Consider the following 12,277-nt stretch of genomic DNA (forward strand, 5'->3'; position numbering starts at 1 on the left):
TGGTACAGAACAAGCAGTGTATGTAGGAAAAACCAAGCAGGCTAAGCAATTCCCTGGCATTCTTGCACCACTGCTGCTAATTGAGTTTTCTCCTTTGATATGCAGCTCTCCATTATTATCTTCATCCCATAGCAGGTTGAGCTTCTCCAGCACGGAGGCGAGCGTCCTTCTGTCTCGCGCTTCAGGCTGTTTACTGCAGTCAGCTCTTCTTTATCATCAGACCGTTCTTCCGTCGTCAGCAGCCTGTTGTTCTTTCCTGTCGTGAAACCTTCCATAGATACTTTCTGCTTTCCTCCAGGCAGAGTCCAAGGGCATGCTATTGAACACATGCAAGTGCCAGGTTCTACACATTACCACAACAACCCCAGGCATTGCTACAGGCTGGGGTCAGACTAGCTGGATAGGAACCAGGCTGGAAAGGGACCTGAGGGTGCTGGTTGACACCAGCTGAACATGAGCCAGCAGTGTGCCCAGGTGGCCAAGAAGGCCAAATACATCCTGGCCTGCATCAGGAACAGTGTGGCCAGCAGGAGCAGGGAGGTCATTCTGCCCTGTGCTCAGCACTGGTCAGGCCACACCTTGAGTTCTGGGTCCAGTTCCTGGGCCCCTCAGTTTAGGAAAGATGTTGAGATGCTGGAAGGTGTCCAGAGAAGGGCAACAAAGCTGGGGAGGGGTCTGGAACACAGCCCTGTGAGGCAAGGCTGAGGGAGCTGGGGTTGCTTAGCCTGGAGAAGAGGAGGCTCAGGGGAGACCTTCTTGCTCTCTACAACTACCTGAGGGCAGATTGTAGCCAGGTGGGGTTTGGTCTGTTCACCCAGGCACCCAGTACCAGAACAAGAGGACGCAGTCTCAGGCTGTGCCAGGGAAGGTTTAAGCTAGAGGTGAGGACAAAGTTCATCCCAGAAAGAGGAACTGGCCATTGGAATGTGCTGCCCAGGGAGGTGGTGGAGTCCCCATCCCTGGAGGTGTTCCAAAAAAGAACTGGATGTGGCAGCTGGAGCCATGGTTTAATTGTGAGGAGGGGATAGGGATGCAGACATAGGAGGGAATTGATGAGATCTGAGGTCTCTTCAAACCTGGTTGATTATGTGAGACTGGGAGGTACTAGGAGGAACTGGGGGTTACTGGGAAGTACTAGAAGGTACTGGGAGGCTGTGGAAGGACTCTGGGGGGGAGTGAGGGGCACTGGAGAACTATAAGGGTTAACTGGGAGGTACTGGGAAGGGCTCTGAATGGCACTGGGAAAAACTCAGAGACTGTGGAGAGACTTTGGGGCGGTCTGCAGGGGGTGAAGTGGTCACTGGGGGTTATGGGGAGATACTCACAGTGCTCCCAGTGCTCTCCCAGTTGTCTCCCAGTTCCTCCCAGTGCTCCCAGTTGAGTTCCTGATGCTTCCAGTTGTATCCCAGGGCTCCAGAACTGACTCCAGGTGCTGCAGGTATGGCTCCCAGTCCCTCCCAGTGCCTCTCAGCCCCTGCCAGCCTCCTCCCAGACTGGGAAAGGACTGGGAGGCACTAGGAGGGGCTCAGGACAGTAGTGGGGAGGTACTGGGAGACTGTGGAAGGACTCTGGGGAGGAATTGGGGATGCTCAGTGGGGTACAGAGGGTCACTGGGAGGCTGTGGAAGGACTTCCTCGGTGGAACTGGGAGGGCTCAGGGGGGCACTGGGGGTTACTGGAAGGTACTGGGAGGTAGTGGGGAGTACTGGGAGGCTGTGAAAGGACTCTGGGAGGGGAGGGTTACTGTGGGGGGAGTGAGGGGGCACTGGGGAAGTCTAAGGGTTAACTGGGAGGTACTGGGAAGGGCTCTGAATGGCACTGGGAAGAACTCAGAGACTGTGGAAAGACTTTGGGGCGGTCCAGTTGTGTCCCTGGGCTCCAGCAATGCCTCCAGCTGGTCCAGGTATGTCTCCCAGTGCCTCCTGGTCCCTACTGGTCTCCTCCCATACTGGGATAGGACTAGAAGGGATTGGGAGGTACTGGGAGGGACAGGAATAAACAGGGAGGGACTGGGAAGGGAGTGGGACAGTATGGGAGGGGACATGGAGGGACAGGGAGGGGACATAGTGGGAATGGACTGGGAGGGACTGGCAGGGACTGAGAGGGCACTTTCACAGCTGTCTCCCAGTTTTGTCCCAGTTGGGTTCCTGCTGCTTCCAGTTGTCTCCCAGGGCTCCAGGTCTGACTCCAGGTGCTGCAGGTACGGCTCCCAGACTCTCCCAGAAACTTCCAGTCCCTACCAGTCTCCTCCCAGACTGGGAAAGGTGTAGGAGAAAATGGGATGGACTGGGAGGCTGTAAAGGGCTGTGGGAGGGAAATGGGGGACTGAGGGGGGGTACTGGGAATTCCTGGGTCATGCTCCCAGTGCTCCCAGTTGTCTCCCAGTGGGGATGCTACTGCTTCCAATTGTCCACCAGGGCTCTTGCCAGGTAGTGCAGGTAGAACTGGGAGGGTACTGGAAAGGGATGGGGAAGGGACTGGTTGGGGACTGTGAAGGGACTGGGATGGAATGGGAGGAACTGGGAGGGGCGGGGATGGACTGGGGGGGCACTGGGAAGAGACTGGGATGGGAGTGGGAAAGGACAGGGAGGAACTGGGTGTACTGGAATGGGAGGGAACTGGGAGAGACTGGGAAGGACTGGGAGTGCACTGCGACGGGACTGGGAGGGGAGTGGGGAGCCAGTGGGAGGGGATTGGGAGGGAACTAAGAAGGGAATGGGAAGGGAAAAGAGTTGGAAGGGACTGGGATGGAGTGGGATGGATCAGGGAGGGAATTGGAAAGGGCTCAGGACAGTACTGTGAAGGACAGGGAGGCTGTTAAGGGCTCTGGGGGGGCACTGGGAGGTACTGGGAGGCTGTGAAAAGATCTGGGGGGGGAGGGTTACTGGGGGGAGTGAGGGGGCGCTGGAGAACTATAAGGGTTAACTGGGAGGTACTGGGAAGGGCTCTGAATGGCACTGGGAAGAACTCAGAGACTCTGGAAAGACTTTGAGGAGGTCTGGAGGGGCTGAGGGGGGCACTGGGGGTTATGTGGAGATACTCACAGTGCTCCCAGTGCTCTCCCAGTTGTCTCCCAGTTGTTCCCAGTGCTCCCAGTTGAGTTCCTGCTGCTTCCAGTTGTCTCCCAGGGCTCCAGCAATGCCTCCAGCTGGTCCAGGCATGTCTCCCAGTGCCTCCTGGTCCCTACTGGTCTCCTCCCATACTGGGATAGGACTAGAAGGGATTGGGAGGTACTGTAAGGGACAGGAATAAACAGGGAGGGACTGGGAGGGGATGGGAAGGGAGTGGGACAGTATGGTAGGGGACTTGGAGGGACAGGGAGGGGACATAGTGTGAATGGACTGGGAGGGACTGGCAGGGACTGGGATGGAGTGGGATGGGACAGTAAGGGGATTGGGAAGGGACAGGGAAGGGACAGGGAGGGGATTGGGATGGGACTGAGTGAACTGGGAAGGGAATGAAAGGGACTGGGATGGACTGTTAGGGGCTTGGGTGGACTGGGATTGACAGGGAGGGCAGTGGTAGGGAATGGGAGGGATGGGAGGGGACTGGGAAGGAACTGGGAAGGGCCTGGGTCAAACTGGAAGGGGACTTGGAGGGAACTGGGAGGACCTGAGTGAAATTGGAGGGGACTGGGAGGGAGCGGGAGGAAACTGGGAGGGAATTGGTAGGGAACAGTGAAGGGACTGGGAGGGCACTGGAAGGGTTTTGGAAAGGGAGTGGGAAAGGACAGGGAGGAACTGGGTGTAGTGGAATGGGAATGGGAGGGAACTGGGAGAGAATGCGAAGGACTGGGAGTGCACTGCGATGGGACTGGCTGGCCACGCCCCCTCCCAAATAAGGGAGGGAGAGTGAAACGGAGGAGGACGGCTGGCCACACCCACAAGGGGAGGGCAGTGAAGAAGCGAGGTGGGGGGCTGGCCACGCCACCCCCCCAAATAAGGGAGGGAGAAAGTGAAGCGGAGGCGGGTGGCTGGCCATGCCCCCTCCCCCCACCAAGCTAAAAGGGGGAGGGAGCTTCTGGCGCGGTGCGGCCAATAGGAGGGAGGGGGAAAGCGCAAAGGCGGGAAAGGGGTTAGGGGTGGGCGGCAAAAGGGGAGGGGAGGGTGGGAAAGGAATAAGGAAGGGGAAGGGAGGAGAGAGAAAAAGAGGGGGGACCAGTATGTACCAGTATGGAGCCAGGGCTAGACCAGTCTGGACCGGTCTGGACCAGTCTGGACCAGTCTGGACCAGTCTGGACCAGTCTGGACCATTTTGGAACAGTATGGATCAGTTTGGACCAGTGTAGACTGGTTTGGACCGGTTTGGACCAGTCTGGAGTGTTTTGGACCGGTTTGGACCGGTCTGGACCGGTCTGGACCAGTCTGGACCGGTTTTGACCGGTCTGGACCGGTCTGGACCAGTTTGGACCGGTCTGGACCAGTTTGGACCGGTCTGGACCGGTCTGGGCCGGTCTGGACCGGTTTGGACCGGTCTGGGCCGGTTTGGACCGGTTTGGACCGGTTTGGACCGGTCTGGACCAGTTTGGACCGGTCTGGACCGGTCTGGACCGGTTTGGACCGGTCTGGACCAGTTTGGACCGGTTTGGACCGGTTTGGACCGGTCTGGACCAGTTTGGACCGGTCTGGACCGGTTTGGACCGGTCCGGACCGGTCTGGACCGGTCTGGACCAGTTTGGACCGGTCTGGACCGGTTTGGACCGGTTTGGACCGGTCTGGACCAGTTTGGACCAGTTTGGACCGGTCTGGGCCGGTTTGGACCGGTCTGGACCGGTCCGGACCGGTTTGGACCGGTCTGGACCGGTCTGGACCGGTTTGGACCGGTTTGGACCGGTCTGAACCGGTTTGGACCGGTCTGGGCCGGTCTGGACCGGTTTGGACCGGTCTGGACCAGTTTGGACCGGTTCGGACCGGTCTGGACCGGTCTGGACCGGCTTGGACCGGTCCGGACCGGTCTGGACCAGCTTGGACCGGTCTGGACCAGTCTGGACCGGCTTGGACCAGTCTGGACTGGTCTGGCCCGGTCTGGACCGGTTTGGACCGGTCTGGACCAGTTTGGACCAGTTTGGACCGGTCTGGGCCGGTTTGGACCGGTCTGGACCGGTCCGGACCAGTTTGGACCGGTCTGGACCGGTCTGGACCGGTTTGGACCGGTTTGGACCGGTCTGAACCGGTTTGGACCGGTCTGGACCGGTTTGGACCGGTTTGGACCGGTCCGGACCGGTCTGGACCGGTCTGGACCGGCTTGGACCGGTCCGGACCGGTCTGGACCGGTCTGGACCGGCTTGGACCGGTCCGGACCGGTCTGGACCGGTCTGGACCAGCTTGGACCGGTCTGGACCAGTCTGGACCGGCTTGGACCAGTCTGGACTGGTCTGGCCCGGTCTGGACCGGTTTGGACCAGTCTGGACCGGCTTGGACCGGTTTGGACCGGTCTGGATCAGTATCGAGCTTGGGTGGCCACTAATGACCCCCCCCAGCCTCTCCCTCCCACCCCTCCTCCTCCTCTCCCCTCCCATTCTCCCTTTTCCGCGCTCCCCGCGGCCCCACTCCACTCTCTGATGTCACCGCGTGGGGCAGCCCTGGTGCCCTCCTCCCAACTCCCGCCTAGGTGCTCCGCCCCCTTGCTCTGACATAATCAGCAGCCATCGCCTCTCTGCCCCAGCTGCTCAGGCCACGCCCCCCGTGACATAGTCTGCGCTATTCCCCGCCCCCCCATAGCCATCCTGCTGCCCTCCTCCAGCCCTGCCCCCTCCTATAGCCATCCAATTGTCGCTCTCCAGCCCTGCCTCCAGTCCTCCAGTCCCACCTCCTGCAACCTCCCTCAGCCCTTTCCCCGCCCCCTCCATAACCATCCTATTTCACTCAAACCCCGCCCCCTTGTGACGCAGCTGTCCTCTCGTTCCCGCCCCCTCCCTTAGCCATTCTATTGCCGCCCGCTAGCCCCGCCTCCAGTGACGTAACCTGCGCACTCTTCCCCGCTCCCCCTCCCCTCTAGCTCCCTTCCCACCCTTTCCCTTTCCTATCCCCTCACAGCGCCGCCGCCGCTTTCTCTGCTCCCCGCCCCTCCTTTGCGCGGCCCCTAATCACGTGACGATCGCTGGGCGAGTCTGGGTGCTGCGGGGTTCACCCTGGGATCGCTGGGCGAGTCTGGGGGCATTGGGGTCAGCCTGCAAGAGCTGGGAGAGACAGGAGAACAGCTCGTGAGCAGACTGCTCCCGACCGCGGCAAATCGACACCCACCCCCCCCCCTCGCCGCTGATGTTTCTCGCCCCCCCCCCTCGCTGCTGCCCACCCTCAGACCCATAGCAGAGTCCTGCAGCAGGGACAGAACAACTCCAGAGAGCAGCAGAGTCTACACTGAGATGATACGGAGCGGAGAAAGCAGAGGGGACGATAGTTACGCTGGCTAGGTCGGAGCCGACGGGGCGAGGGCGGTGCCATCTTGGGAAGGGAAAGCGCTGTCAAGGGGAGGGCGACGCCATCTTGGGAAGGGCAGGCGCTGTCACGGGGAGGGCGACGCCATCTTGGGAAGGGCAGGCGCTGTCACGGGGAGGGCGACGCCATCTAGGGAAGGGCAAGCGCTGTCACGGGGAGGGCGACGCCATCTTGGGAAGGGCAAGCGCTGTCACGGGGAGGGCGACGCCATCTTGGGAAGGGCAGGCGCTGTCACGGGGAGGGCAGCGCCGTCTTGGGAAGGGCAGGCGCTGTCACGGGGAGAGCGGTGCCGTCTTGGTGCCCTCACTTCCGTCTACATGCCCCCAGACCTCCTTTGTCACCCTCTAAGGCCCTTGAGGTGCTCGCAGCTCGCCTTGAGATGTCGGGGGAGATGTGGCTGGGGGGTCCTGGGACTGCAGGACACCCAATACCGGAGTGAGACCACCCCAATCCTGGGGGACCCCAAAACCTGGAACCCCCCAGAGACCTCTAACACAGCACCACCACTCCCCGCCCCCTCAGCTGCTTCAGGACCCTCCAGAGACACCCCCGGAGACCCTCCAGAGGCCGCCAGACACCTCTCGATGCCCACAAAGCCCCTCTAGACGCCCCAGAATACCTCTCTGCGCCTCCCTTCAGAGGCCACTCACACCCTTGGCAGCAGGCAACAGCAAGCAGTACCTGGCCGTGCCCACAAGGTGGGAGCAGTGAGCAGAAGAGTCAGCGGCGCTAGGGACACCGAGACTCCAGCAGTGCCACACAGCAACCCACACGCTGTGGGGACCTGACACAGAGACCCCGAAACCACACTGAGGCACAGACCCCCCCACTCCTCCCTGACCCTCCAGACATGACCCAGGAGCCCCTCCAGAGGTCCCCAGACACCTCTAGATGCTCCCAGAACCCTTCACATGCCCCCAAATTCCCCTTTCATACCCCCAAGCCCACTTCAGATGACAGCAGACCCTCCTTAACAGGCCCCCAACGCTCAGCAGGTCCGGTGCTGCTGTGCCTCGGGAGCAGATCAGCTGGTCTCCCTGCAGAGCTTTTTCCAGTCAATGAAAAAACAGCACACCACACACACATGAAAGACAATCCACTGTTTTAATTGAGAGACAGTTGCTATTTCTGTTTCAAACCACACCCCACACCCCCCCGTGGCTCTGCTCAGGATGTGCTTTTCTCCTCTAGAAGCCTTTCTACAGAACAGAGGGGGGTCACGTCAAGGCCTTTCTGCACACAAATCACTGCCCTTCTGCAATCTCTCAATAAGCAGCACCGCTGTTCCTCTGCTGGAACACCTCACAATCACTCTTACACTTTCCCGGGGCTTTCCCTCCCCTCCAAGAACGTCCTGGCATTTCAAACATTTGGCATTTCAGGTCTGCAAGCAGCCTTTGTGGGAGGCTGCCCTCACCCCTCCCTCACTGCTCCTCTGCTGTATCCTCGCCCACCCCCCTGTGGCATCACAGAAGGAAAGACAGCCGAGCGGCTACGCTCCTGTTCTTTTTATCACCCCGAGCCGGGGACAGCCTTCTGGGCAAGGTTTGCAGCTTCAGCACACAGCTGAGCTTTGCTCTCACCCATTAAACCCTTTGGTGGTTTCAGCTTCCCGAGGATGTGTCGGCACAAGTCCTTGTCGGGGCACCGCAAACAGGGAGAGACAAAGCTCCGAGATCCAGGAAGAGGACGGCTGAGCAGACACTCCTAAAGAGAGAAACTTCATCAGCTGAACCTCACACTTCTCCCAGCTTTGCAACAGCAAAGAACTTTGTGAACAACACAGTGGTGCTCCTAAGGAGGTCACCAGCTTGCAAGTTACAGGAGAAATAAAAACCTTTTTATTACAGAAGCACTGGCAAAAATTTACGGACAGGAACAGCAGACGAGGAAATTCTGCGATTGAGCTAACGATAGACATCGGGCCTAGGATCTGGCTACCCTGACAAAGGATGCCAACAGGACAGAGTGAGGCCTCAGCAGCACCCCCAAAAAGCCCCACAGAGAGCCACAGGCTCTGGCCCGTGCCCCACCTACGGGCCGGCCCTCCTGGCAGCAGCGCAACACCACCTCTTCAGGAGCCCAGGGACTGACCTCAGCCCCCTAAGGGCCAGGCAAGGTTGGTTCCTGTCAGCTGCCTAAAGCAGCCTCCCCAGCCCTGCTTACAGGGACCTTGGGCTGCTGCTGGGGACAGAAGGGGGATGGAGGGCTCCACAACTCGTCACACAGGCCCCGAGTACAGGGCTGTTAAGCTGACAGGGTGCCAAGGGAACAGGCTGCCATGAAGGCACAGACCCAGGCCCTGAACTACAGGGTGGTCACCTTGCCGCAGCAACACGACCCAGCGGCTCCGCTGCGTCCGACGAATAAAAGGAGGAAGTTCCGCAGGAACAGAAGGGAAAACCTTTTCACTGTGTGTGCCAGAGCCCTGGAGCAGGCTGCCCAGAGAGTTAGTGGAGTCTCTGGAGACATTCAAAACCTGCCCCAGGTGATCCTGCACTGGCACAGGGGTTGGACCGGATGCTATTTTGGGGTCCCTTCCAACCCCTAACACTCAGTGATTCTGTGATTAGCTATGCTGGTGACAGAGTCTCACTGAGTGCTCTTTAAAATGTTTTTCTTTTCTTTCAGCCTAGGAGTTTCATATTTAAATAGACCTTCTGCTCTGTCTTCCCCCTTCCTTCTTCCATCTTGCGTCTAAACACTAGGAGAGCTTGATGAGCTGTATCCTGGGCGTCCCAACGTAACACATCTCAACTGCATACATGGATTTTGTAATCTTTTGCCCCATTGCTCGCACAGGGTGGATTAAGTTCATTACTTATAGCTCGTCAGGACAGCTGTTGAAGTGTCCTGTGCAATGCAGGAGGAGTTGAATCCCATAGGAAACCACATTACTGTGCTTTGTCAGCCTGGTTATGGTCAGAAACCTCCTTCATTTTTTTTTCTCTTAAACAGATATATCACATGAGTCCCCAGAATTAATTTGCCTCTTCTCATAATTATTTCTTTAAAACTGTCTTAGAAGTGTCTCTGTCCTTCCCTCTCTCTAGATACTGGCCTCCTGAGCCCACGGCAGACTTGCACAGAGCTACTGCGAGCACCACTCTGCACGGCCTCTGGGGGGCTTTCAAGCACAGGCACCCCAGGAGAATCCAAACCTAACCTTGCAGCTGGCCTTAGAGCTCCTCTTTGGAAAACTGTCGCTGCCAGGGCCCACAAACCAACGTCCTCGGTCGGCAAACCGGATGTAAGGGCTGAAAAGTGTCAACGGAAACCGTAATCGGATGGCCCAGGAAGATCCTGCCGGTCTGAACACACCGGACCTGGAATGCACAAAGAAACTCTGTTAACGACTGTCTGTGCGTCTGCTCATAGCTTGAGGAGTAACAGAGCAGAACCAATTCCCAAAAGGTTTTCACTGCGTTCCCAGGGCAAGTAGAGGCTTGCTCTGGCTGTAGTTAATACCTAGAAATTCCTATCAAAATCTTTGCAGCACAACAAGAAAAAAACCAAACCAACCAAACCACAAACTGCTTTATATTATTAAGTAGGAACTCAAAAGCTTACAGGAACTGTGGGGATTTTTTTATGACAAATTATTCCTTTTCTTTTTTTCAGTGAGCAATTGGGTTTCCAACAGCTCCACATTCTGACACCAAAGCACCCCGCTCCGTGTCAGGGCTTGTGGCTGAGGCCGAATACAAATCTGCAACTGGTCCTCAGGCAAAGCAGTTAAGCTCCCTGAAAAAAAAGGAAAGAAAGCAAGAGTGAGTCAACCATAAAAACAAGACCTAACCAAACCCCCAAAGCCATTTTGTCAGGAAGTCGCCTCCACTATCACCCGCCACATGCTGAAATTCCCTTCCCCTGGGGCTCCTGCTTGGCCCACAGCTGGGGAACATAAAGCAAGGCACAGCCCTGTGGGTACCTGCTGCCCTGGAGCCACCAAAACCGGAGCACCCAGTCACTACCAATCCCACGGCAGACCCAAGATACAACAGGGACTCCATAGAGACTCCAAAACCTCACTGAGAACCCCCCAACTCCTTCAGGACCCCCACAGATTCTCCAACTTAGATGCCCACAAAACCCCTTTGGTTGCACCCAAACCCCCCATCTGAAACACCCAGCTCCACTTTAGGTACCCCCAGATGCTTCCAATGTCCCCAGACCCGCTGGTGGACCAGCCCAGAACCCCCTGACACTATCCCAGACCCTTTCAGGGGGCTCCACACCCCTACTAGATGCCCACAAAACCCCTTCACACGCCAAAAGAAACCTTTACCTGCCTCCAAACCCCATTAGGGGGCCACTTAGCAGCGGGTGGCAGCAACCAAGTCTGTTGCTCTCACCAATTAAACCCTTTGGTGCTCTCAGCTCTCTGACCCTGTGTCAGTGCAAGTCCTTGTCGGCCGGCACCTTCGTGCTGATCCAGGCGGAGAGAGAACTGCCAGGAACACAGCTTCGCCGCTCCGCTTGCGGCACGCCTGCTGCCGAGGGCAGCCTCGTCCGCAGCCTGCCCGAGAGGAACACGGCCCCCGGGGCCGGGGGACACACAAAAGCCTTCCACAAAGGAAACAAGGGAAGTCTCTTGGCCACTCTTCACGTGCCGAGTGCGATTGTCATGTGGAACACACCGCGGCATCTGGAACGAGTTTAAGTCCAGGTCTATGGCAGCACAGAGGTTCCTGGAATATCCCGGTACATCGATCCACAGGAGGTTGTCTTTCGGTCCCCAGTCTGATGCTTTGCAGCACAGCCATCACACCATTTCTCTCGAGTGCTTTGAACTGACAATTCATGCAGGAGAATAAAACCAAACAGGAGTAAGCAGCTTGGAAAAGAACTTTGATCATCACCGGGCCCAACAAGAGGACACAGTCTCAGGCTGCACCAGGGGAGGTTTAGGCTAGAGGTTAGGAAGAGGTTCTGCACAGAGAGAGTGATGGCCCATTGGAATGGGCTGCCCAGGGAGGTGCTGGAGTCACCATCTTTGGAGGTGTTCAGGAGGAGACTGGATAGGGTGCTTGGTTGCATGGTTTAGTTAATTAGGTGGTGTTGGATGATAGGTTGGACACGATGATCTTGAAGGTCTCTTCCTACTCGGTCTGGTCTATTCTATTCTATTCTATTCCATTCCATTCCAACACCATCTAATCAACTAAACCATGGCACTGAGTGCCTCATCCAGTCTCTTTCTAAACACTTCCAGTGATGGTGACTCCCTGGGCACCACCTCCCTGAGCAGCACGTTCCAAAGGCCAATCTCTCTTTCAACCTGCTCTATTCTATTCTATGAAGACCTTCTTCCTAACATCCAGCCTAAACCTCCCCTGGCACAGCTTGAGACTGTGTCCTCTTGCTCTGGTGCTGCTTGCCTGGGAGAAGGGACCAACCCCCACCTGGCTACAACCAGAACTGAGGGGACTGCAATCTTTGCAGCTTCAGCTTTCCTTCTCTGCTACTTCTTTTTTCAGATGGATTTTTTTTCAAAGGGACTGCTGGACAGCAGAACAGGATGGATGGCTGGGCCCCAAGAGCGGTGGGGAACAGAGTTAAACCCAGCCGGTGGACGGCCGGGCACGAGTGGTGTTCCCCAGGACACCCCTTGTGAGAGAGTGAGTCCAGAGAAGGGCCACAAAGCTGGTGAGGGGTCTGGATAACAAGCCTTACGAGGAGTGGCTGAAGGAACTGGGACTGTTTAATCTGCAGAAGAGGAAGCTGAGGGAATTAAGGTATGGTCTGGCTTCAGCTCTCAACTAGTTCCACGTTGAGCAAGGACAGCTTGTACTCACAGAAGGCACTGGCTGCTTGGGTTCAAGGTTCCTGCAGAGCTCA

The 12,277-nt window shown here is 57.4% G+C and overlaps 1 protein-coding gene and 1 long non-coding RNA gene across 2 annotated transcripts; both read right to left on the bottom strand.

Annotated features, from left to right (window-relative positions):
• Positions 1–392: 392 nt before the first annotated feature.
• Positions 393–6,442, bottom strand: LOC137458500 (uncharacterized). The gene is made up of 4 exons (XM_068169974.1): positions 6,371–6,442; positions 3,044–3,999; positions 1,326–2,254; positions 393–959 (listed from the first exon to the last, which is right to left on the bottom strand). Exons 1-3 carry the CDS (start codon positions 6,440–6,442, stop codon positions 2,236–2,238), a joined length of 1,047 nt encoding a protein of 348 aa, XP_068026075.1. The 3' UTR covers positions 393–959; positions 1,326–2,235.
• A 1,079-nt stretch (positions 6,443–7,521) lies between these two features.
• On the bottom strand, positions 7,522–11,223 carry LOC137458493 (uncharacterized). Its single transcript, XR_010991773.1, has 4 exons — positions 10,725–11,223; positions 10,007–10,180; positions 9,603–9,762; positions 7,522–8,143 (listed from the first exon to the last, which is right to left on the bottom strand). It is a non-coding gene; the product is annotated as an uncharacterized lncRNA (long non-coding RNA).
• Positions 11,224–12,277: the final 1,054 nt, after the last annotated feature.

Source organism: Melanerpes formicivorus, unplaced genomic scaffold (genome assembly GCF_026170545.1).
Source record: "Melanerpes formicivorus ecotype bairdi unplaced genomic scaffold, bMelFor1.0.p_v2 SCAF_255, whole genome shotgun sequence".
Classification (NCBI taxonomy): Eukaryota; Metazoa; Chordata; class Aves; order Piciformes; family Picidae; genus Melanerpes; species Melanerpes formicivorus.

Bases quoted from the DNA above. Each gene is read 5' to 3' on its own strand.
- LOC137458500 (XM_068169974.1), bottom strand. From the start codon at position 6,442: ATGGCACCGCCCTCGCCCCGTCGGCTCCGACCTAGCCAGCGTAACTAT. The intron at 4,000-6,370 runs GTATCATCTCAG...TCCCCCTTTTAG, and splicing joins CCCTCTGCTTTCTCCGCTCC to CTTGGTGGGGGGAGGGGGCA.